General features: G+C 40.2%; 1 protein-coding gene across 9 annotated transcripts in view; it reads right to left on the reverse strand.

Moving 5' to 3' along the window:
• Window positions 1-23,578, reverse strand: part of PDE4D (phosphodiesterase 4D) — a 1,096,073-nt gene that overhangs the window by 159,214 nt on the left and 913,281 nt on the right. For all 9 annotated transcript variants that reach the window (XM_074952575.1, XM_074952583.1, XM_074952576.1 and 6 more), the window contains one exon: window positions 18,440-18,631. In XM_074952575.1, coding sequence (XP_074808676.1) covers window positions 18,440-18,631 — 192 coding nt within the window. The remainder of the gene's footprint in view (window positions 1-18,439; window positions 18,632-23,578) is intronic.

The following is a 23,578-nucleotide window of genomic DNA, read 5'->3' on the forward strand; positions in this document are numbered from 1 at the left end:
CAAAAATTAAGTGAGTGACCAGTGATGTCGAGCATACACTTTACGAGTTGCTTTTATTGTCATCTCTTGGGTTAATATTTATGTGGATGGAAGAGTAGGTTTTAAGAGGGAAGAAGTGTGTATTTTAAGGGGGAGGGGGTCTCGCAGAAGTAGGTGAAGGCATGACTGACATGGTCAGGGAAGGAGCTGGCAAACCTCTTTGGGGTCTAATGTATTTAACAAAAGGCCAAATGTGGTATGCAAACAAGACTTTACTCCAGTAGGTGGTAGATGGGGGTAGGTGGGGATGAGTTCACTTTAGTCTTCTGCCCTACCTGAGTCCATCCACTTCCTCTGTTTTAGGCTCTTTACCGGTAAGGCCCTCTTGACCTGGGACGAGCCCCTGGAGCCATGCATCTTACCATCACCTGGAAGAGGGTTCCTTTTCTGGGTTCAAGCTTCGGACGGGTAGCCGTGTTAGTCTGGATCTGTAAAAGCAGCAAAGAGTCCTGTGGCACCTTATAGACTAACAGACATATTGGAGCATGAGTTTTTGTGGGTGAATACCCACTTCATCGGATGCATCCGACAAAGTGGGTATTCACCCACGAAAGCTCATGCTCCAATACATCTGTCAGTCTATAAAGTGCCACAGGACTCTCTGCTGCTTTTTCTGGGTTCAGGGTCCCCACAGAGGTCAAACCATAGCAACTCTTCTATGAAATGGCATATAGTCCTCTGTGATCTGGAGTTCCTGTTGCTGTCTGGTAAGCAGACAGGTTTCCCTAGGGGCTTGGCACTCATAGCTCTTCCTTCCTTTTCAGAACTTTCTGTGTCTTGGAGCACTCTTCTTAGGTTCCCTTTCTTGGTGAGCTTTCTAACCAACAGAGGCTGTCCTAGCTATAGGCAGACTTGGATGGATATTTCTGTGATGGATGACGCCGGCAGGGCAGTCAATGGATGGAACCAGCTGAGGTTCTGAAGAGCAGGAAATGGCTGACAGAGGGGCTGCCAAGGAAGCACCACCACCCCTTCCCCATCTGCTCCCCAGCTCACACGGAGCACGGGACCTCCCTGGCCTCCTGACTCCCTGATTAGCCTGCCCGCCCTGTCATTCAGGCTGATGTGGAGCATTGACCTCTCCCCATAGTTCCTGGGGACTATCAGTCTCAGGGTCCTGATTTCCCATCGACCCTTCCCCTTTTAGTACTGGGAGCTAGCCAACCAAAATACCCCCACTGAATGTTAGTAAGGGGGCAACAGTCCCCTTACATATGAAAGGGGGATCAGCTTCCCCAGTCCAGGTAGTTTTGTAGAGAATGGAGTGCTTGTTAATCGGGGCCCTATTGGCTGGGAGCTGCCCTTGTTGGTGCCCAGATCCTGTTATGGTTGAGCTGAGTACTCCAAGGGTGCAGAGCTGGGGCTTGCCCCACCTTGAGGCTCAGAGAGCAGGTGTCCCTGTCTGGATAGGACAAGTGGGAAGGGTGGCCCCACTGCGGATATGGCCTGCCCAGGGAGCAAGTCTTGGCTGCTTGCAGGGCCTTTCATCCTGGCCTGGCTCAGTCCTTCCCAGTGTTGGACTGTTCCCATCCCACAGGGTCTGTCACTGGGCCCAGCAGCCTCTACAGCCCTAGTCCTGGGTCTGCCCTGACAGCTTCTGACCTAACTGCACAAGTTTCTGGGGGGCATTGCGGCAGCAGTGGAGGCTCTGAGGGTCTGCCACAAACTATTAAGAGGAAGAAAGGTGGGCAGATTGTTTTGAAGAGCCTGTGCTAACCAGCTCCCCTGAAGAGTTCCTCTCCTCAGGAGCTCCCTGTCTTCTGGAACCTCCTGACTGAGACCTCATAACCCTTTATTAGACCCAGGTGTCCCTTAGCTAATTAACTGCCACTAAGCAATAAAGTACTCACAGGTAGGTCTGGGTTAGCTCATTCTCTTTAGCAGAGCCTGTCACAGGTAGGCTGGGTGCCTGACCTACTCAGAAGGCCAGTTACTCTGTGACAATCACCATCCTCTTCATGACAGGTTTCAGAGTAGCAGCCGTGTTAGTCTGTATTTGCAAAAAGGAGTACTTGTGGCACCTTAGAGACTAACAAATTTATCTGAGCATAAGCTTTTGTGAGCTACAGCTCACGAAAGCTTATGCTCAAATACATTTGTTAGTCTCTAAGGTGCCACAAGTACTCCTCATCCTCTTAATAACAGCCCTTAACACAGTTGAAGACTGTTGTCATGTCCCTGCTTAGTCTTCTTTTCTCAAGACTGAACATGCCCAGTCTTTCTCTTCATTTCCATTCATTGTTGCTTATGAGCTATGTAACGTTCCTTAGTGACAGAGCGAAACAACATTTCATTGGGATGCACTGTGGCAAGGTCTCTGCTTGTGAATCCCCCTTTTCCTTTACTCCCCCACACTACTATTTGGGATCTCTCTTGCAGGGCTACACTCTAGTCTATATCTAGCCTACATACAGATGATGCTCCTCACACCTCCAGACGGGGGGAAGTCGTGTTATTTGCTGCATAATAGTTTGCTCACCTCCTCTTCAATAAAACCTGCTTGCTTGTTTGGCCTTTTTACTGTCTGTCTATGAGCTGGAATCCCTGAATTTTCAAGCAAATTACTCTCCTGTCTGCCTGATGTCAACCCAATCTATCTGCCACTTGGGTCAAAAACATATAAACAGGTGAGCATGTCCATAAAAATAAGCTCAAGCAGCATGTTTTTTGAAGGGTCTGATCCTAAGTGGGACCTTGTCACTGGGTGTAGAGGCCCTATCCTAAAACCAATGTGTAAGGAGTTCTTGTTAATCTATCCTGATCCCCACCCTTGGTGAAGCTGAGTCACAGAAACAAAAGAGTTAGTTATAAAAGTTATCTAAAGTAGTGGTGAGTGGTCAGTAATGTCCCCAAAATTTCAAGTCACTGCTGCCCCTACCCAAAATCAGAAGGGGAATTAGGAGATGCATCCTCTTCCTATTGCCAAAAGTGCCAGTCTTCTCATGGGTAAGGCTAAGATTTTGTCATGGTTATTTTTACTAAAAGTCATGGACAGGTCACGGGCAATAAACAAAAATTCACGGAAGGCATAACCTGTCTGTGACTTCTGCTGCTGTGGCTCCATGGTTTCCCGCACCACTGTGGTGGCTGGGAGCTGTGGGGTTCCCCTCCGCCCATGGTGGCTGGGAGCTGCAGGGTGACCATATTTCCCAAAGAGAAAACGGGACACCCCAGCCGTTTGCCCAAGGCATCCCCCTCCTCCCGTGCTGTCGCCTGTCTCTGGAACCCTGAGGAGGGCCCCCTCAGGAGTCTGTCACCTGTTGCTGGAACTTTGCCTGGTGGTTCCTGTCGCTTGTTGCTACTGTCGGCTGTTGCTGGAACCCTGTGAGGCCCCCACTGGCTGTCAGCTCCAGAGTCCTGCAAGCCCTGGGGCTGAAGCAGAGACTGTCACAGAGATCTCTGGAAGTCACAGATTCCATGATTTCCATTACCTCCATGACATAAAGGTAGCCTTACTCATGGGTAACAAACATTCAGAAAGCCTCCCATACCTAACAAGTGGAAAATGCTTCAAATTTCTACTACTCAACTACCAAAACCCCTGGCTTCCCAAACTACCAGCTCCACCTGTCTTCCATAATGTAGTTATGAGCTATCAATACAAAAATTAGCAACACATTAAAAATTTGAGGGCAGCTCAAAATATATAATTTTGAAGTATAGGGCTGCAAGGGGCCTCAAGAGATCATCAAGTCCAGGTGCCGAGGTGGGAACAAGTAAACCTAGACCATCCCTGACAGGTATTTGTCCAACCTGTTCTTAAAAATCTCTAGTGATGGGGATTCCACAACTTCCCTTGGAAGCCTGTTCCAGTGTTTAACTACTCTTATAGTTAGGAAGTTTTTCCAAATATCTAAACTAAGTTTCCCTTGCTGCAGATCAAGCTTGTTATTTCTTGTCCCACCTTCAGTGGACATGGAGGACATTTGAGCACTGTCCTTTTTCTAACAGCCCTTTACATATTTGAAAACTGTTATCAGGTTCCTCTCACTCTTTTTTTCTCAAGAATAAACATGCCCAGCTTTTTTAACCTTTCTTCATAAGTCAGGTTCTCTCAATCTTTTATCATTTTTGTTGTTCTTCTCTGGATTCTCTCCAGTTTGTCCACATCTTTCCTAAAGTGTGTCATCCAGAATCGGACACAGTACTCCAGCTGAGGCCCCACCAGTGTCTAGCAGAGTGGGATAGTTACCTCCCAGGTCTTACATATGACGCTCCTGTTATTACACCCCAGAATGAGGTTAACTTTTTTGTAACTGCATCACTTATTCAGCTCATATTTAATTTGTGATCCACTATAACTCCCAGATCCTTTTCTGCAGTATTACCATCTAGCCAGTTATTCCCCATTTTGTAGTTGTGCATTTGATTTTTTCCTCCCTGAGTGTAGTACTTTGATTTCAGATCAATTCTCCAATTTGTCATGGTTGTTTGGAATTCTAATCCTGTCCACCAAAGTGCAAACAACCCCAACTCCATCGGCAAATTTTGCAAGTGTACTCTCCATTCTGTTATCCAAGTCATTAATGGAAATATTGAACCATAGCAGACCCAGGACCGATCCCCGTGAGACTTCACTAGACACACCCTCCCAGTTTGACAGCAAACCATTGATCAGCTGTCCTCTAAGTATGGTCTTTTAACCAGTTGTGCACCCACCTTATAGTAATTTCATCTAGACTGCATTTCCCTAGATTTCTACTAGCGCCAGAAATTTGAAAAGATTAGCTTAATTTGAAAAAAGACTATTCACAGAATAATTACTAGCAGGTGACTGTGAGCTTCACAAAGCATGGGGAAAAATGTGCAAAACCAGACGTGAACAATTTTCATACACTCCCATTTGTTTCTCATAACTTAGATTTTTGCGTGCAAAAAGGTGTGGTGGCAAATTTTGCACAAGCCACTGACATAGCACTTGGACACATTAAATAATAATTATAATTGAATTTGAAAAGTGTCTCCATGCTGAGGCATTCAGGGTGGTCAACATTTACTAAAACTGAGTGGCAAAAAACTACATGAAGGTAGAGTTAAGGTTGCTTGATGGTATGTCGTCCCTGTGCAGAAGTTGACCTGAGCAAAACTTAAACTTCTGAAAATCAGAAAATTTCCACAGTATGCATCCGATGAAGTGAGCTGTAGCTCACGAAAACTTATGCTCAAATAAATTGGTTAGTCTCTAAGGTGCCACAAATACTCCTTTTCTTTTTGCGAATACAGACTAACACGGCTGTTACTCTGAAACAGGAAATTCACAGTTACAGTTGTCCATAAAACCTTAACTCTGCCTTATTTTAGCAATGCCCTGGTACAGGTAATTAACACACATAGCTCTACTCTGCCAACCCCACAGTCACTGGAACATACAAGCTCTTCACCCCCTTTTACAACCTATTCATTCTCACCCACAGGTTTCCATCTAACACTACTAAAGGACAAAAAGGGGGAAAAAATGTTATCCATGGCACACCACGTTCCCTCTGTTCCTCTGGAGCTGGCAGTAGTCAATGGAATTATTTACATACACTCCAGGAGCAGTCATTGTGTTCGGCATACCCATGTTAGGCACACCAAATTTCAAAGCCATCTGAATAACCATTCAGATATCAGAGCACTTAGAAGAACTGAGCTTTAAAGCATATAAAATGGTGGGAATGGGAACCCTCTAGCCTTTTTTCTTTATTGGCGCAGAAAGAATGTACAGAATGTACATTTTCTTAAATATCATTTTCAATTAGGGTCTCCTGAAATTTAGTGGGTACCATGCACTGTCTTGGGTAAAACTCAACAGACAAACCATTTTGACCCACATCAATAGTTTGATCTCTAGCTCTGGGCAAACAAACAAACAAACAATGCCTAGAAACCTTTTTTTAAAATGGCTATTTTGGGGCAGCTTATATCTTTGCAGCCTCTTGGTCAAATTACCTCAAAGTTAGGTCACTAAACCCTACCCTACACCTGACTGAGGCACACCAAATTTCAAAGGAATACAATTAAGCTTGTTGATTATGGAGGTTCTAGAATGGTCAGCCTTTAAACAGAACCTGAACTACAGTGGCACTGCCACCCTACTATAATATAGAATAATTACAGACATAATGAAACAGAAAAAAAAAAACCCAGACAAACTATTATATAAAGCCAAGTAATGTAGACTTAACAAAATGGGCATAAGAAAACTGGATGCATACTGGACTGACAGAGTACAACTGGAAAAAAAATAGTGTTTTCAGATTATTTTTACAGTGGTGTGAGAAAGGTCAAGACAGACGTCCATAAGGTGAGAGTCTCACACACACCCTTGGGACCACCACAGCAGTTAAAAAGTCATCCTCCTGAAATATGAGTGTGAGCCTGCCAGGATGGAACTCCTGAGGGGTGTCATGAATGAAGTCTCCCTTTATTAAGGGCAGTTACCACCGAGGGGGCCAGAATAAAATTGATTCATCATCGTACAGACAGATCATATAAAGAACACAAGATGGGCATAATGTGCAGTGATAACAGCTCAATCCTGTGAGCAGACAGGCTCCTGTATTTTGTACAGTTTCAAGTGGTGGAGAAGCCCTGCTGAGAGCCTTAGCTAAGGGTACATCTGGACAATGAGTTAGGGGTGTGATTCCCAGATCCCATAGGCATACTCGTGCAGCTCTCATCATAGCTAGCATGCTAAAATAGTAGTGTAGCCTCAGACCACAGGCAGCTATGGCACAAGCTAGCAATCCCAAGTACAAACCCATTTGAACCCCATGGGTAGATACTTAGGGTGGCTAGCTCATGCCATCATTGCTTGTGCTACTTGTTTAGATATGATCAAGCGCTCATGCAGGCAGTGAACAGCTTGGGGGATGGAACTTTGAGGGAAAATCACATATTACTTCCTTCAGTGATTTGAATACACACATATGAAAGAATACAGTAAGTAACATTTTCAAATATGTGAGTGCAAACAGGTGGGTTTGGAAATGTGGTTTCTAATGTATCCAGTTAAAATCCCACAGAACTGGTTAATTTTCACAAATGTATACAATATATGGTGGATAATACATTCAGAGCATTTTGAAATTCTATATCACTTTAAAGTAGAGTATTACACTGGTATACAACTGAAACACCAAGGTATCTTTCCAGGATTTGCACGGATGAGAAGGCCAAGCAGTCTGTAAAGCCAGCAGGCATTCTCTGCATGGTGCTCTATGGCTGGAAAATAGCTTTCATAAAAGGGTGGAGCCAGGCAGCAGGCTTTGAAAAAGCTGTGCTCAACGTTATCAACCCTGGGGAACTAGCATCCTTTGACTGTTCTCTGGGGCTGGGAACTTAGACTGTTGGATAAATGGGGTGGCAGGGTGATAAAATTGGTCCATTTTTAAACGCTGCACATCACTGTAAGGTATATTTCAGCATATTTTTCATGTATTAAAATTTATCAAACAACAAAATATAGGGGAAAATGTCATTTGCTCTGTAGATGTGCTTGGGACTTTGAGCTAACACTGTTTACACTCAAAAATTGCACAATATATGAAAGGCCACTACTGAATATTATTATGGTCTTCAGGATGAACCCAAAAAAATCTATTACAACCCCATCCTCACTGTATACTTCTATACTTGGATTAAACATGGCATCCACCCACCTGTCTTTGTGAGGCTGGTTCGGACATGGAATGAAGCCTGTGGATGCAGGGTTAGAGAAGACACTCTGCAAGCCCTACAGTTGTGTTGTGCATGTACACCAGACAATAACAGTAGCAGGAGCGAAAACTATGAGTACTGCATGTGAAGTAACATTGCTTGAGTACCCCATGCCTAGACTTTGTGATGTCTGCCCTGTTAAAACCTTATAGGACTTGATGAAGCCTTTGGAAAAAACTATACATGTATGATCTGCATGGTCTAGAGATGTTAAAAAATACTGACTATTCAGGATCAGGTTCTAGCTAGAATGATGGTCAAAACTGGAATCTGAGTCCAAACTGCGTTATGATATCACAATGTAAACCGCATTATCACATTACGATGCCAATGCAGCAGAGTCTGAGCTCAAAGGATAGAGAGCAGAAAAAAGGGATGGCTTCTCCTTGTACCTAGCACTCTCATACCATCTGCACTTCGGAAATGACCCAACTGAGTGTCAGATTTATGTGTTGGCTTCACAATTCTAATTTTACTGAACTCAGTGCTTTGGGTGAATATATCAGAGGTGTACAGAATTTAATTTATATAGGCTCTTCCCCCTCCCCCTCTTTTAACCATTTCCTTAACTCTAGTAGTCAAGAAAAAGTACTTGAATATAAAATACGTACTTTCAAAGGAAACAAACCAAAGGACATACCATTTCAGACTTTTCATCTTTTAGAGAACGAATTCCAGGGTTAATACAAAACTATCATCAATGCAAGCACGCAAGAAGCTTTTTGTGCCCGAAGGGATGAAACATGAACTAATGTTTCGTCTGGATTGATAGTGAAGTTAATTCAGTACCTGTGCATATCAGGTGACCAGTGAGCTGGAAGCTGGACACAGAAGTTTCCCAATGAGCATTAAGATTTCAGTTTTAAGAAGGCTATCTCTCCACACCGCTCCACCCTGAGGCTATGCACACACACGGAACTCCCATTATCGCATTAGCAGGAGCTATGCAGCAAGCCAGGAGATGACTGTTATGATTAATTGAACTCTCAATTTAGAATCTTTTTTATTGTAACATGCTTCCTGCAACAGCATTAGTTTTGTCTAAAGAGAAGGTTTAGGAACTCAGTTTCCTTTGCTAATTATAGTGTTAGTGAGTAACTTGTTTTAAACATTTAATATTTCCACAAGGAATAACAAAACAAGAACAGACTTCTTAAAACTATTAATGGAAGAAGTAGTGTGTTTTGCAGTAAAGATTTTTATTTGGAAAACAAATAAGTTTTAGTGTTAAGCAATACTACCAGTGATGGTTCTGCATTTTTAGTAATATAAAATGAATTCTACTTGTATGTCATAAAGAATAATATCCCGTATTATATGGTATTGTAAAGGCAAGTGAGCAATACTTAGGGGATCCTGGATTCACATGCATGAAAAAAAATCCCATGGTCATAAAGAAACACACCCTTTTCTTGCGCAATAACTGACTGATTGCATAGTCAATAAAGGGAATTAACTCGGCCTTATTTCACAAACTTGTTTGAAAAGGGGATCGTAGTGAGTACTTTGCCTTCGACACCCTGTGAATTTCTGTAAAATATTGCAAGCAATTGGAAATGGCATAGTACTCAGGCACTGGTCTTCATTTTAATTAACTTTTCGGTTATTCTTTGTTTATAACTTTTTAAAAATGGGTTATCAGGATTTCTTTAAAATATGGTAATATATTCACTGATGCCAAAGTCTAGAGCAAGTTTGAAGCTTAAAGGCTTATCTAATCTAAATATAAAATCTTAAAAACAAAAAAACTATGTTGCATCTTTTTCTTAAAAGGCCATAAATACTTTTCTCTTGCCTTAATAAATAAAATATGCCCCTGTTTTACTGAAATTCTCCAGAAAAGCACTCATGTCTGAGTTGAAATTAATCAAATTGATCAAAAGAAAACATATATAGTAGTGGGAATGAAACTTGAGGTTCAGAATGGAATGGTTCTTTTCATCCCTTGTACATATTTATGTCACTCATTCTGAGAGAAGAATCAAGAAATCTGCAGTCCAAATTCCTCAGAATCTAAGGAAGCCAATAGTAGTTTCTAATTTTGTTAAAATATAGCGCGAATCCAATTTTTAATAACTATGTATTTTTTCCTCTCCTTGAATTTGACAAACACCTTAAAATTGAAAACTTTTTGCAGATCATCTTTAAGGAAAATGCTTTTCTTGCATACCCTAAGAACGGACATCATGTTTACTTACAGAGTATTATTATAAGAGTTAGATTTCAAGTTCTTTCTGGCTCAGAAATATGAGTATAGGCTGTATCATGGGGTAATTTGGCTTTCTGTTCTTGAAAACAATATATATTTTAATTTTTTAATAGTAAAGGCCCAGATGAAGCTTATATAGTAGCTCAACTGGTTGGACCTAAGCTTCACTAAGCTTCAAGGAGCTCTCCTTTCATGGGCTTAAACTTGCACTCAATGCAAATTCTACCTGAACAAACAGTGCAGGATTAAGAACATTTATCTAAATTTACCTGAAAATGTCCTTTCCTTGAGTAATAAGATCCATAGTTCCACTACAAGGGGTATTTCACTCTGTTTGTAACTTCATGGCAAATCCAGACCTGTCCATCATAGGCAGTAGGGGAAAGCCCTCCACCTGAAGTTCTCTCCATTTCAGTCAACTTCCATATCCAGGATAATTCCAATCTACTTTCCTAAATTACAGATTGTGTAAACTACACTTTGGGGGGTGAGTGAGGGGAACCACAGTGTTTTCTCCTACTGTGGAACATGGGGATAATTAATCCTGAAAAAGTAAACCCAAATTTGGATATCATTTTCCATCTCTGTCCGATGAGAGAAAGACCCTTTTATTTCCAAGGTTGTGAGGATTTTCTCTCTGAGCCAAAGATACAACACTGGGTCTCACCGGACAAAGCATTCAACTCCAAAAATTCAAGTGGTGGAGATAAACAGCTAATGAGAACACCACTTTAATAGAAAAAAGTTAAGTGACAGTTCCAACAGGAGTTCAACTGGATGATCCTTGTAAGGACCAGAATGAGGACCTTGTCGGGGTGAAATAAAGATAGTCTTTCTAAGAAAGCACTTACTGTCAGGATTTGTGGAAAATTCTCTTTTCCCAAACACATGGAGAACATGAGACTCTGCAGCATAGACGCTCTTCTACAGCTACATGAAGGCCTGACTGCACTCAGTGCTACGTTGCACTCCCTTTAATATGGAAGTTAAAACATGGACCTTGCAGCAGCTGGTAGAATATGTTCTGTTTGTTGACTTCTTTCTAGGATCCATGAAAGAATTAATCACATCATCTGACTAGCCATTTTTGAATCAGGATGGAGAATTGGTCCTGGATGGAGAATTTGTCTTTGCACTAGCAGATATCCTCTATGAATCAGCGACGTTGGGAAGTCCACCACTATGTTAATGAGTACTGTGAATCACAGCACCTTCAGTCAGAAGGCATAAATAGTATCACTACTGCTTTCTCTTTCCTAGCTTTTGAATGATTCTGGGGAGCAGTGGAAAGGCATACCGAACACACCTTGGCGAGCTCTACAAGAAAGTAGAGCTGTCACCTCACATCCTAAGTCCTCACATGAGAGGAGGCCATGGGTGCTTTATGGCTGCTTCCAAATGCAAACAGGTCAATCAGCGGACTGCCAAGCTAAAAATGAGTGAGGATACTTCCAAGTGGATTCTTTGACGAGAAGATGCCAGTAAGACAGTTTGATGTTTTAAGACAATATCTAATATATTACATTTACTATTTAGCTAACAGTTATTCAGGTCATGAGAAGGTGCAGTAAGTAGTAAGAAATAAGAGAGAAGCCAGAAAAGGTGATGGAAAATAACTCTTTGGAAAAAGCAATTGCCATCTATATAGCCTCCAAGTGAGCAGCAAATCAAGCAATCAGAAAGACGAGAAGCCTACCTTTAGAGAAACTGCATAATGAGTTGAACAACTGCCCACAACTTAGTCAGAGGAAAATACATGCAATTGTGTGGACAAGAAACAAAAGAATGATGGTGTGAACACATTATTCATAAATGATGCAGGAGGCAGACTGCTTGTGACAGGAGACATGGTATGTAACCAATGTTGAGAATACTATAAGGGTCTACTTAATAAGGAGAACCCTTTATATGCTACAATACTATCATGTGAACCAATAATTACATGTGTTGAGGACCTGTGAGAGGCAGATGTCAAAGCTGCCCTGCTGAAGATGGTACCCAGAAAAGAAGCAGATCTGGATGAAGTCACGGCAGAAATGATCCAAGATTTTAGAGAAGTTGGTGCACACTGTCTCACACATATCCTGCACACAGTTTGAAAAGAGAAGAAAATCCCAAGAGAATGGAGAAAGTCCATACTGGTATTAATTTACAAATGAGGAGGTGACATACAGATTTGGTTGAAGTACCGAGGAAATAATAAGCTACTGCCCCAATGCATGAAACTGCTAGAGAGTAGCAAGTACTGGAGCCCATTTTAGGAAAGGAGTAGTTTGGTTTTAGAAAGGAAAAGGGGATGATAGATGGTATCTTCATCATTAGACAGTTAGTGGAAAAGAAGCTGGAGGGAAATGTTGACCACAGTTGGGGTTTTCTCTCTTTGGAGAAATCACTTAACAAATTCCTAGGAGATTGTTGGTGCCTCTATAATGATTCTCTGGGGTACCAGAGGACCTTGTCCAGATGGTGTCCAGGTTTAAACAAATTGGTTGTTTAATAATTTGTTCCAGTATCTTTGTTCATTATTGAAGTTAGGCTTACTGGTCTATAATTCCCCAGCTCTTTCTTTTACTCCTTTTCAAGATAGGTACTATGTTTCCCTTCTCCAGTAATTTGGTACCTTATCAATCCTCCATGAGTTCTCATGATTCAGAGATTGCTTTCCCTAGTTCCTTACGTACTCCAGAGTGATATTTCATCAGGCCCTTATGACTTGAATATATCTAACTTATCTACGTATTCTTTAACCTGTTATTTTTCTGTTCTGGTCTGAGATCCTTCTTCCTTGTTAATATTAATTGGGTTAAGCACCTGGTCACAACTAACTTTTTTAGTGAAGAGAGAATTAAAAAAGGCATTACACTTCAGCTTTCTCTGTGTCATCCATTATTTGCTCTCCTTCCCCATTAAGTAATGAAACTACACATTATTCCATTATTGTCTTACATTAGAAACATTTATAGAACCACTTTCTATTTCTTTTTATGCCCTTGCTTGTTGTAACTCATTTTGCCCCTTTACCTGTCTGATTTTGTCCTACATGTGCTGTTTTTCTACACGCTTTCTTAGCAATGTGCCTTTGTTTCCACTTCTGGTATGGCTTTCCTTTTGATTTTCAAGAGCTCCTGATGCAGCCAGATAAGTCGATTCCTATTCTTCCTATTTTTCCTCCACATTGTGATACTTTACTGCTTTGCCTCTCTTCTCTCATTCAGTATCAAAATGCTGACTCCCACTTCTGACTGGCCAGTAATGCCAGCCTCCTTCACCCACTTGCTAAATTTTCAAGCATGCATCTTTGTTCTTTCTCCCAGGCTGCCCCTAGACTTCAGAGGTGGTCCCTGTAAACATCCACAAAGTTACCTCCTCATTCTTCTTCAAATCCCTCCTTAAAATCTCAGTTGCTGCGATGCCTATAAAAAAATTGACAATAGTGAGGGTGCTGGTGTGCTGAAATCATTGCCCATCATGCTGACCAATGATATCTCATTGTTTCCTTGTACTCCCCCATCTATCTGTCTGTATCCATCTGCTGTCTTATATGTTGTCTCTTATCTGTATGTCTTGTAAGCTCTTTGGGGGAAGGAACATCGTTTTGTTCTGTGTTTTTACAGGGTCCAGTACAATGGGGTCCTGGTCCATGATTGGGGCTCCTAGCCAGTGCGATAATCCAATTTAAGTAATTAATTAATTAATAAGATCATGAATTTATACATCAATACTGCCATCTATTGGCTATATTTATTCATAACACTATATATTTGTGCTTCACTTTAATATTTCTTTACTGCTTTTTCTTTCGCTTGCGATCCTGGAAATCCAAAGTGATATCTTAAAAAGCCCAATTTATGCTGATGTGTAATGGAAATCAGACATCTCTAAATTATTTAAAGCCAATATATTATTTCCCTCCAAGTACATATGTACATTCTGTGAATTACATACAGCTAGAGTTAATGCACTGTTGAGGTTGAGAAATCAAGCACTCAAGAGTCAGAGAGTTTCAGGGATTTTCTTCTATAATATTAATCCAGTTAAATTGCATATTTTATATATTTTGTGATATGCATTAACAATACAGAAAGAAACATTAATGCTTCTATTTAACCAAAAGTCAGGAATAGAAATAAATTGCAAAATGGTAAAGTAAATAATATGGCAACAACTGTTACCTTAACTTTGGGAATTTCCAAACTTTGCGTGCTTGATTTCTTGACTTTTATGATGCTAGTGTTAGAAGTTTGCATTTTTTCCTCCTCTAATCCACTTCTTTCTCCTTTAACCTTTTTCTTTTAGGGAAGAGAGAAAAAAATGCCCTTTGCTGAAAGGAGCTGACAGGCTTGTCAGGGTCTCCAAATTCCTTGAGCTAGAGCTATGCATCTTGAAGACTCATAAACCAACTGATTTTGCCAGAATCCTTCTGAATGTAGCCCTGCCTTGGCCCCAAACTAGGGTGATCAGATGTCCCGATTTTATGGGGACAGTCCTGATTTGGGGGTCTTTTTCTTATATAGGCTCCTATTACCCCCCCACCCCGTCCTGATTTTTCACACTTGCTGTCTGGTCACCCTACCCCAACCATTAAAATCTAAGGAAACTGAGGAAAATACCCAAGTTTGTTCTCAACTGTTAGGAGGGTCCATAGGATGAAAATGGTCTCAGACATATCTAAGCTTCACAGATCAAAAGTCAACACACTGAATGTCACCAAAAAGCAAATTGCAATTTGGAATTCTATGTGGAATTTGCTATGTTCTTTGATTGGATATTCAGTGTACAAAAAGCATCCGAGCAAGTAAGCTTTGCCATGAAAGTCTTCATCTGTAATTTGTTTGAGGGCTCAGAAAATGGTAAGAATCAGAGCACAGTATGGAAGCTCACATTAATTCAGCAACATTTCACAACTATTGACTAAGAAGAGACGTGCTAGTGATCCTGATTTAAAATCAAGAGACCAACTGGGTTTATGACTCCTTGCAAGAAAACATATAATAATATATATATACATATAATATATGCATATAATAATGAAATAATAATAAAATAATAATATATATACATATAATAATAGGCATCATTTTGCAAAATAAAGAGGATTTAAAAAAGCCTTGGAAATAGCATTATACTCCTGCTATTACTGTTATTTCTTGACTCATATTTACTTGTTTTAAAGCACTTCTGCAATCCTGTGCAAGGTCTTCTTAGACCTCCCCTCCTTTGACTAAATAATCAAAAAGCTATGCAGCCATTACATTCACAAGCACCACGGACCTGAAAATAAGACTTGTGATCTTGTTTGTTAAATATCATGTTGTGTTAATGTTAGCTGCTGGGCTACACATTGCTCTCACTGTAACTCTGAATGATAAACATCAGGACTTTTTCTTTTTGCTGTATGGTCAGCATTTTATACCTGTGTTAATGTAAACTTTATGTATGCATACTGCCCTAAAGAATATTCATCAGTTAAAATTAAGCAGGAACTCAATCCATTTTTTCCTTATTATTTTTCTTGTTTTTATTTTTGTCTGTGAAGTGGCTCCTATATTTGTTGTCCTGAGGTGAACAGGTAATACTGAGGGATCATAACAAAGATATCATGAATGGATAACTAATAAATGTAAATGATCTTTAAATATTTGAGTTTTTTTCTTTACTATCTGTCTTTCTTTCTCTTTCCTTGCTTTTGTTTCTTTTTCTTTTTTCATTTCCTTCTTAAATTTACTGTTGTGATTTAATTAAACTTAACAGAAACATGTTTATTAAGGTTTAATGATAAATATGCAACTCAGATATATGATAATGTGTGCTCAGATGAGCCATATAAATCTTATTGTATCCCAACAATGTATCTCATTAAATTTTCCACATAGCATTAGTATAAAATGACTAGGTATAACTTTTCAGTACTGCTCACCCCTTCCTTTCATTTATGTACACTTCAATTTTTTGCACAACTAAAATTAATTTTAAAGAATTTTGCCTGTAACAAGGTGTACTTTAGGAGTCTGTAGAAATTATGTTGGTTGTATACTTTATTGTGATATGACCTTTGCTTTCTGCTTTGAGTAGCAGCTTTTCAAGAATGCTGACCAATCAGATAGATGGCTCAATCTCTTATTTGGATACTGAGATCACTAGAAGGACATGTGCGAGAAATGTGTTGCCTCCTAACCTGAAGGTGTGAAGATCTCTGTTTCTGGGAGGAGAGCAGACTGCTTCCAGCCTTGGTCACCTCAGTGTCTGAATGAACAGCAGATGAAGACACTTACGATGTCAGGACATTCCAGTGTTGGCAGTCAGAAGAAAATGCTTGGTCAAGGAGGGGTATTTGACTCTCCAGAGGTAAGAAGGTCTGCTCTTTGTATTTCATGTTCCCCTCCATCCTGCATAGTGAGCAGGGTCATATAAGAGCTGATCCATTGCACAACGGCAGAATCTCTAGTCTGATGGGGAGCACTGGAACGTTTACTCATTTGTGAGCTCTGATTAGCCAACTGTTCTTACATGTTTAATGTTGTTTCAAAGGAACACTGATTATAAATATCAAAAGAGAAGAATGTCTTCAGTGTTGCAATAGTTAAATCATTATTCCAAATTTTTGCTCTGTGTTGAAATCTCACTAGGACTTCAAGGAAATGCCAAAATGGATTATGGGTTTATGGGAGGAGCAGTAATTGAAATTGTTAACTGAAATAACTCACCTAGAAGCAGGTTGGGGATCCGTATTGTACCTTAGACTGGGAAAGTCTTTTCAAGTAGGATTGTCACAAGAGGTGACACAAAAAATTTGGCCTCATGGAAGTAAGGTCTGGATCAGACTGTCTGTCTGTGATTACAATGCGTTTTTACATTCTTTTCAGGCAAGACAAGACCATTTTTGTCTCACTGATCTTTGGTCTCACTCATATTGTTCATACAGGGTGAAAGGGGGAAAAGGGGTGGCACTAGGCCTAGGAAGTGTTAAATCAACAGGGCTTACATGGTGCATAGGCCTTGTGCTGCCTCTTCGCACAGAGATGAATGTCACCTACAATGGCACTCAAATGGGAAAAGAGCTGTCATTGGGTAGACAAATTAACATCTACAAAAAAGATACATAAGCTGAAAATAGCAGTCCCAAATTCCCAAGGATTGGAATACTAGAGGAAAATACATTTCACAGTAATGAATGAGAATTCACACATCCTGAAGGGTGACTTGTTAAAAAAGTATGATGTTCAATTAATTTTTATTCCATTTTTATAAAATAAATCTTAGCACTTACATCAAGATCCGATGTTTCTATTCTCCTGATTTCCTTGTTCAGTAGGGGACCTTTGTAAGCATGTCTATCTACTTTAGGGGTTTACAATTCAATCCATAACACATACTCAGCAATGGAAGTTGGAGCAGATTTAAAAATTAAAAAATCATTTGGCTATTATTCATTTCTAGCAGTTAGTAGAGGTTAGAGAATTACATGTTTTTTTAGTGCCTTATAAAATAAAATAGATTTGCATTTGACTTAGGACTACTCATATGAGTAACATTTGTTTTGGTATGTGTTTGCGGGATTATCCCGTCTGGCAGAAAGTACATAAAACCTAAAAATAGTAAAAAGCAGTGAGAAGCTTGAGGAGCCCCTCCAGAGACCCTTGTTAAAATTTTGACACCAAAGTGAAGGGAAGTTAGAGTCTTTTTCTGCCTCTGATGGAGTCATTCCATCCCTGGAATCTGCTAAATCATTCCTGTCAGACCCTCAAAAATACGTCTAAAGGGCAATTTTAAAATTTATTTATTTATTTTGAGCCTTGGGAATAGACTGGATTGCAACGTAACAGATTTATCATTTTTAAAAGGGTGAGGATACCTCCTTACAAACTGTTCATCCCACTCACCACTATGCTGTACTACCAAAGCAGTGTACTTTTAGGAACAAAGTATAAACGTTTTCAGAAAAGGGTAGCTTATCATAATTTAGCTGCTACATTGTTAACCTTGTGAGAAATTGTTCCTGTGAAAATGCTGGAAAAGTAAACACATTCTCCAGTTCCTCACTTCTTTTGTCCACAACCACAGACAACCATGGTACACAGGGTTTATAACAGGCTCCATGGGATAACTGTTGCACCCCTTGCCAAAAAAAAAAAAAATATTAACAGCCTCACCAATTAAAATAAGATAAATACATTCCTTACAAAAATCACTAAAGTAATATATTCAGAAATTGAGTGAATTTCATGGGCTGGTTTGACATATTTATTGGCTATTTTGAAATCGGATTGACAAATTAAGTGCATAAAAATAGCATGTATGTGTAAGGTTGATTGTAAAAACTCTTAGTAGTGAATTCAGCAGCATTTGTGATTGTTGTCTTTGATTTCTGAAGGAGCTGATTTATGGTACCAAAAATGTAATAGACCACTTTGCCTGGGTTTGTTGTTAACATAGGGTGAAATGATAGCTAAAATGTGGGAGGTCAACTTTTTTTCTTTTTAAAACACTTACATGTCACTGGCAATGGAAGAGTTCCTGGACATGGACTTTGGAGAGAGGTCATAGTCACTGTCTGACCGGTAGAGGAAGGACTCTCTGCGTTGACTATGGACGAAGTTAGCCTGGAGAATTAGCCCTGACCCAGGGCTCGTCATGGGATCCAAGGGACTCCGTCCCGAAGACGTGCCATTGTCTACATCAAAACTGTAAGAAAGAGGGGGAGGGGGTAAAAAAAAGATTTATGCTACAGTTATGCTGAGAGTTTTGAAAATAATAAATGCAGCTATAAGAGCAGATGCCTCTAACACATTTTTCACTAACTAAAACCTTCTGTTAATAGTGGGAAAATCTACTGCTGATCAACTCCACTGTTCAATCAATAACAAAGGTGTGTCTGGAGATATACTGTGGAACTGCTGATAACCAAAGAAAGAATGACAGGGGAGGGGGGCGAGATAAATCACTATTAAAGTTATTGAAGTTTACACGCTTCTTGGGATGTGGGGTGTCCACTGGTGGCACTATGGACTTAGTGCATGTGTTTTCTCAGCTGAAAAGTGTGCTGTAAGAGAAGAAACACAAGCTTGGGCCAATGAGCTGGAGCTGCTCCTATGGTCAGCTGTATTAGGGAACACTGCAGGAACAGGGAGGGAAGGTGGTTTTCAAGAAACTGCTTATCCCTTTGCACACAAGAGCACATTAGCACATTAGGGAGTCAGAGTGGATCCAGAAGCGTTCTTCACCTTCACTGGTTTCTCCTCCATGCCCTTGTCCCCCTGGTCTTGTGGCCTGCCTCCCCGTCTCCCACTCCAAGGGATATGATTCCAATCTAGCTTCTTACATGGGCATCATAATACCTGACAACTGCTCAAATATTAAAACAACAACTGTCCTATTTTTATTCCCAGCAGGTAGGAATATAATGCTTGAATAGAATTAAGGGGTGTGGGTATATTAGGGATTGTTCTTATTGTAAAGCTAGGTCAAATAAATTAGTTTTGCATTTATGGCTATTCAGAGTAAGATTTGTGGCCATTCTTATTTCTTGTGGCAGTGAGTTCCACTTCCATTGTCTAGATCCAGTTCCTGCCAAAGCTCTGTCTACTGGTCAACAATTTCATTGTTCCCAAGGAGCATAGCCGGCATGGGAGGCCGTGGTCACAGAGAAAGAGAAAGGTGGTTTTTTTTAGGTAGCTAGAATTAATTCCACAAAGGGCTTTGAAAACTCAGAACAAAAAAGTCTTGAACTCTGTAACCAATGGGGAGCTAGTGCAGAGTGCACAGCGTTAGGATGATAAGCTCATGGCAACCTGTGTTGCTTAGCAGCCTACCTGCAGCATTTTATACCAGATGGAGGGATTTTTGGAGCATATAGCTCAGTTTCTACAAACAATGAGTTACAGTATTCAAGTCTAAAGTTGATGAATGTGTGGACCACAAGGTCGGGGTGCATCTGATAGGATGGGGTACAGTCTTCTGGACAGGCACAGTTGTAAGTGGGTGCTATCTGCTACCCTGGCGATTTGTGCCTCAACAGAAATAAACAGTTCTATTTTCAGTGCTCCGTAACAGAAAATATATGATGGGTACCTTGGGTGCTGCACTACATACCTGGTGTGGCTCTGCTGAAGTGCAAGTGTTGGAAGTTAAAGGTTGATTCTTAAAGAATGCTGCTAACATCTGCTGCAGTGAAGTGGTTAAAAGAGGATGGATCAAATATTAAATATTCACTCTGAATGGACTGTGTCAGGTCTGATTTGTCCATCAGTCATGGCAGGGACTGTCTGCTACTCTGCATTTGCACAGTGCCTAGCACAATGGGGCCCTATTCTTGGTTGGTCCTTATGCACTACTGTAATAAACATGATTCATCTTATACTACTAGATACTCTTCCAAGTAGCCAATGAAAAAAGAAACAAAGCAATTGAGAAGGGAGAGCGAGTGGAGGAACTGATGACCCATCAGAATATTTTGGGCAGGGAGGGGAGATGGTAACATCCAAAATAGAGATGACACTGCTTAGTAAAGAAACAAGCTCATTTAAAAAAAAATATTTTAGAAAACAGCATTCAGAGGAGGAGAAACAGCCCTCACATTACGTCTCAATTCTTAGCAATCCACTCTCTGGAGAGAGGTCTGCATTGCATAAGAGAGTATAAACAAAACCCAAGAGTTTATGTATTTTACTTTTATCCTCTCCTCAATCAGTTTGTTATTCTTCCTTGAATTTCAGGCATTCTGCTGCATTTCTCTTGAATCTGTCATCCCCTCATATGCCATCTCTCACAAATGGTTTGAATACAGAAAAGGAAAACAAATATTCTCTGAAAAATTATTCAACACAATGGTATTCAACAAGGACTCAGCAGAGTGAGCCCAACAGATGTTTTCAGAACTGTTCAGTGATTAGATCATCAGTAATATCCTGAGATGCATGGTCTTTTGAACCTTTGTCTTTACATTTCAATTCCTTTTGCTCATATCTGAGTATGTTTCCTGTGACTACCAACACCCTGTTATTACAGGCCCCACAGAATTTCCAAATCTCAAATTAGCTGCACTTTATAATTTTAGAAATAAAGCATAGCATTTAAAGGCTCATGGTTACCTATAATATTCTTATTGGCTTTCTTCTGAAATCAGTGCACTCGTTCACTGTTCTTCCAGATTCAGTTAAAGCTTTTCGTTCTCACATTCAAAACACTCTACCCTTCCAGCTCCTGCTTGTATCTCTGTCCTAATTTCCTCATACAACCTGATCCTGCTCCCTACAGTTTCCTCAAGTCCCTCCCCTATTTTCTTTGCCCCATTCTAGTCTCCTTTCATTTTTTCCATGCTTTCCGTACCCTTGGAAGAGCATCCGAGTCGATATTCACCAAACACTCTCCCACTCCTTAAAGCTCGTATGTCCTGCATGCATGTACACAAAATTCCCCCTGCAGCTCATGTGTATTACTTTTTTTTTTAATTCATACTATATCTGTTTGAGTCGTTAGGATGGCAACTTCTGTGGGGGAAGGAAATGAGTTTCAGAAGTCTGCTGTTTTCTTACTATAAAGCACTGTATATACTGTACGCTGGCACAGGTGCTGGAACTAGGGGTACTGTGGGTGCTGTCGCACCCCTTGGCTTTAAGTAGTGATTACCACCCAAATACACTGTTTCCGCCTTCAGCACCCCCATTATAAAAACTGTTCCAGCACCACTGCACACTGGTATTTAAATAAATACTAAAATTACTGTTTATTAATGGCCAAAATTTTAAGGCTTAGTTGCCTAAAGTTTACAGAAGCGCTAAGCACCCACAGTTCTTGTGGAAATCTATGAGAGATGCACGTGCTCACACATCTGCAAATCTGGGCACTTTTATTTAGGTAACGATGGATTTGGGAACCTGCCTTTGACAGCCAGGCCTGACAACTTTGGGCAAGGATAATTATTAATAAATAGAGAACCACTAGTTTAATCATGTCTGAATATGACCCAGTTCAAAAACATCACTTAATAGTAAACCAGAATGCTTACAGAAACTCAACAGCATCATAAAAGCAGTTTAAGAACCCAAGTCATTTACAGGATACATGTTAAAACTTAATTGAAAGGCTTCACTCCTGTTAGCACCTGAGTTCTGGCAGACAGAGTTTGGAGCAACTTCTCTTGAAGCACATTGAAGATATCTCTAACATCTAAACAGTACAGGGCCAGCAGAATTTCTTGACATATCTTCTGTTAAGGATTTGAAGGCTTTCAAAATTATTTTAATAAGCTCTTCAGGTCACCTTTAATATAATTTTAGGCCTGGTGGATGATGGCTGGCTGACTTTTATTTTAATTGTAGTTAGGGGGAAAAAACTTTATTTCTTGTGTTATGAGACTGTCTCCCATGCCACTTGTAAGTTTGTGTAAAACTAGCAACACCGAAAAGCAAGAGAACATATGAAATTGGTTTGAGTTAATCAAAAAACAATGTTGAGTCACATGAACTTTTTGAAAACATGGTCCCAAATTCCATTTAATTATTTTCAGGAAACTGCATCAAGATTCAGATGAGTGTGGGCTGGGTTGTTTCAGGTGGTAGCATTGCAAAGTTCAGCGGTCTTGAATCATTTTGCTTTGAGTTTTAGGTTTGTTTAAACCCAGAAACTCAAAGTGTCACGGGGTGTAATCCCACACAAACTGAAATAAACAAACCAAATGTTTGCCTCAAACCTCTCTGAATGGGAGCCGGAGTCTTCCATAATTCTGTTCATTAAGTAGTTCAGTAACCATTATTCATTTGGACCCGAAGAGAGCTCTTAATTTAGTCAAGCAAAAACCTGGAGGAGAACAGTGAAACCCACCTGAAACTTATTTAACAGATGTGGTCCTCTAATTAAGAATCTGGGGGCGATGCCAGGCAGTCCCCAAATAGGTGGTTGTCTAACAAGTATGGTCTTTTGTACAGGTTTCCTTGACCATAGAATTCATCAGTTAATTTCATAGGATAGTTCAGGTTTCTTTGCGGGTTTTTTGTTTTGGTTTTTTTTGGGTGGTCGATCACCCTTTTGGGGGAATCAGGTATGAATTTTTCACTTACAAAGCTTATTTCTCCCAGTGTGGATTTCTGGTGCTTTGAAGCAAATGATTTTGCCCTCCACTGAGGCAAAGGTTTATGTTTTTAAAAGTTTTAAATTTAAAATCATGTAGGCTAGAATCAGCAGAGTTGCATTCAATCATTCCTGACATGAGGGGACCCATAATCTATATTTCTGGACATCCACTAGTATGCATGAGGCTGAAGAGTTTTGTGACTTTGGAAGTGTTTGGAGTTTAACATTGTTATACTGTGCTGTATCCACTAGATGGGTGTCAAAAGTCAAAAAAGGAATCAGCTTCAAATGAATCAGGCAGGCACTTGGAGCTTGTGCTGAAGAGCCCCAAATGACTCTCTCACTTAGGTTTTTTATGAAAAAAAGTTGATTGATGGTGCATTAATGGAAAATAAGTCAGATACAGATTGCGGGAGATAATGATGCTTGAGAAATTAAAAAATGCTGACATACTAAAAAAATTTCAATAACACTGGAGCACTTACAAATGTTCTGTAGACCTTGCTAGTTCCCGAGGACTACAAGATATACTAAAAAAACTTTCAGGCACAAAACACTAAA

This window comes from Natator depressus, chromosome 5 (assembly GCF_965152275.1).
Source record: "Natator depressus isolate rNatDep1 chromosome 5, rNatDep2.hap1, whole genome shotgun sequence".
NCBI lineage: Eukaryota > Metazoa > Chordata > Testudines > Cheloniidae > Natator > Natator depressus.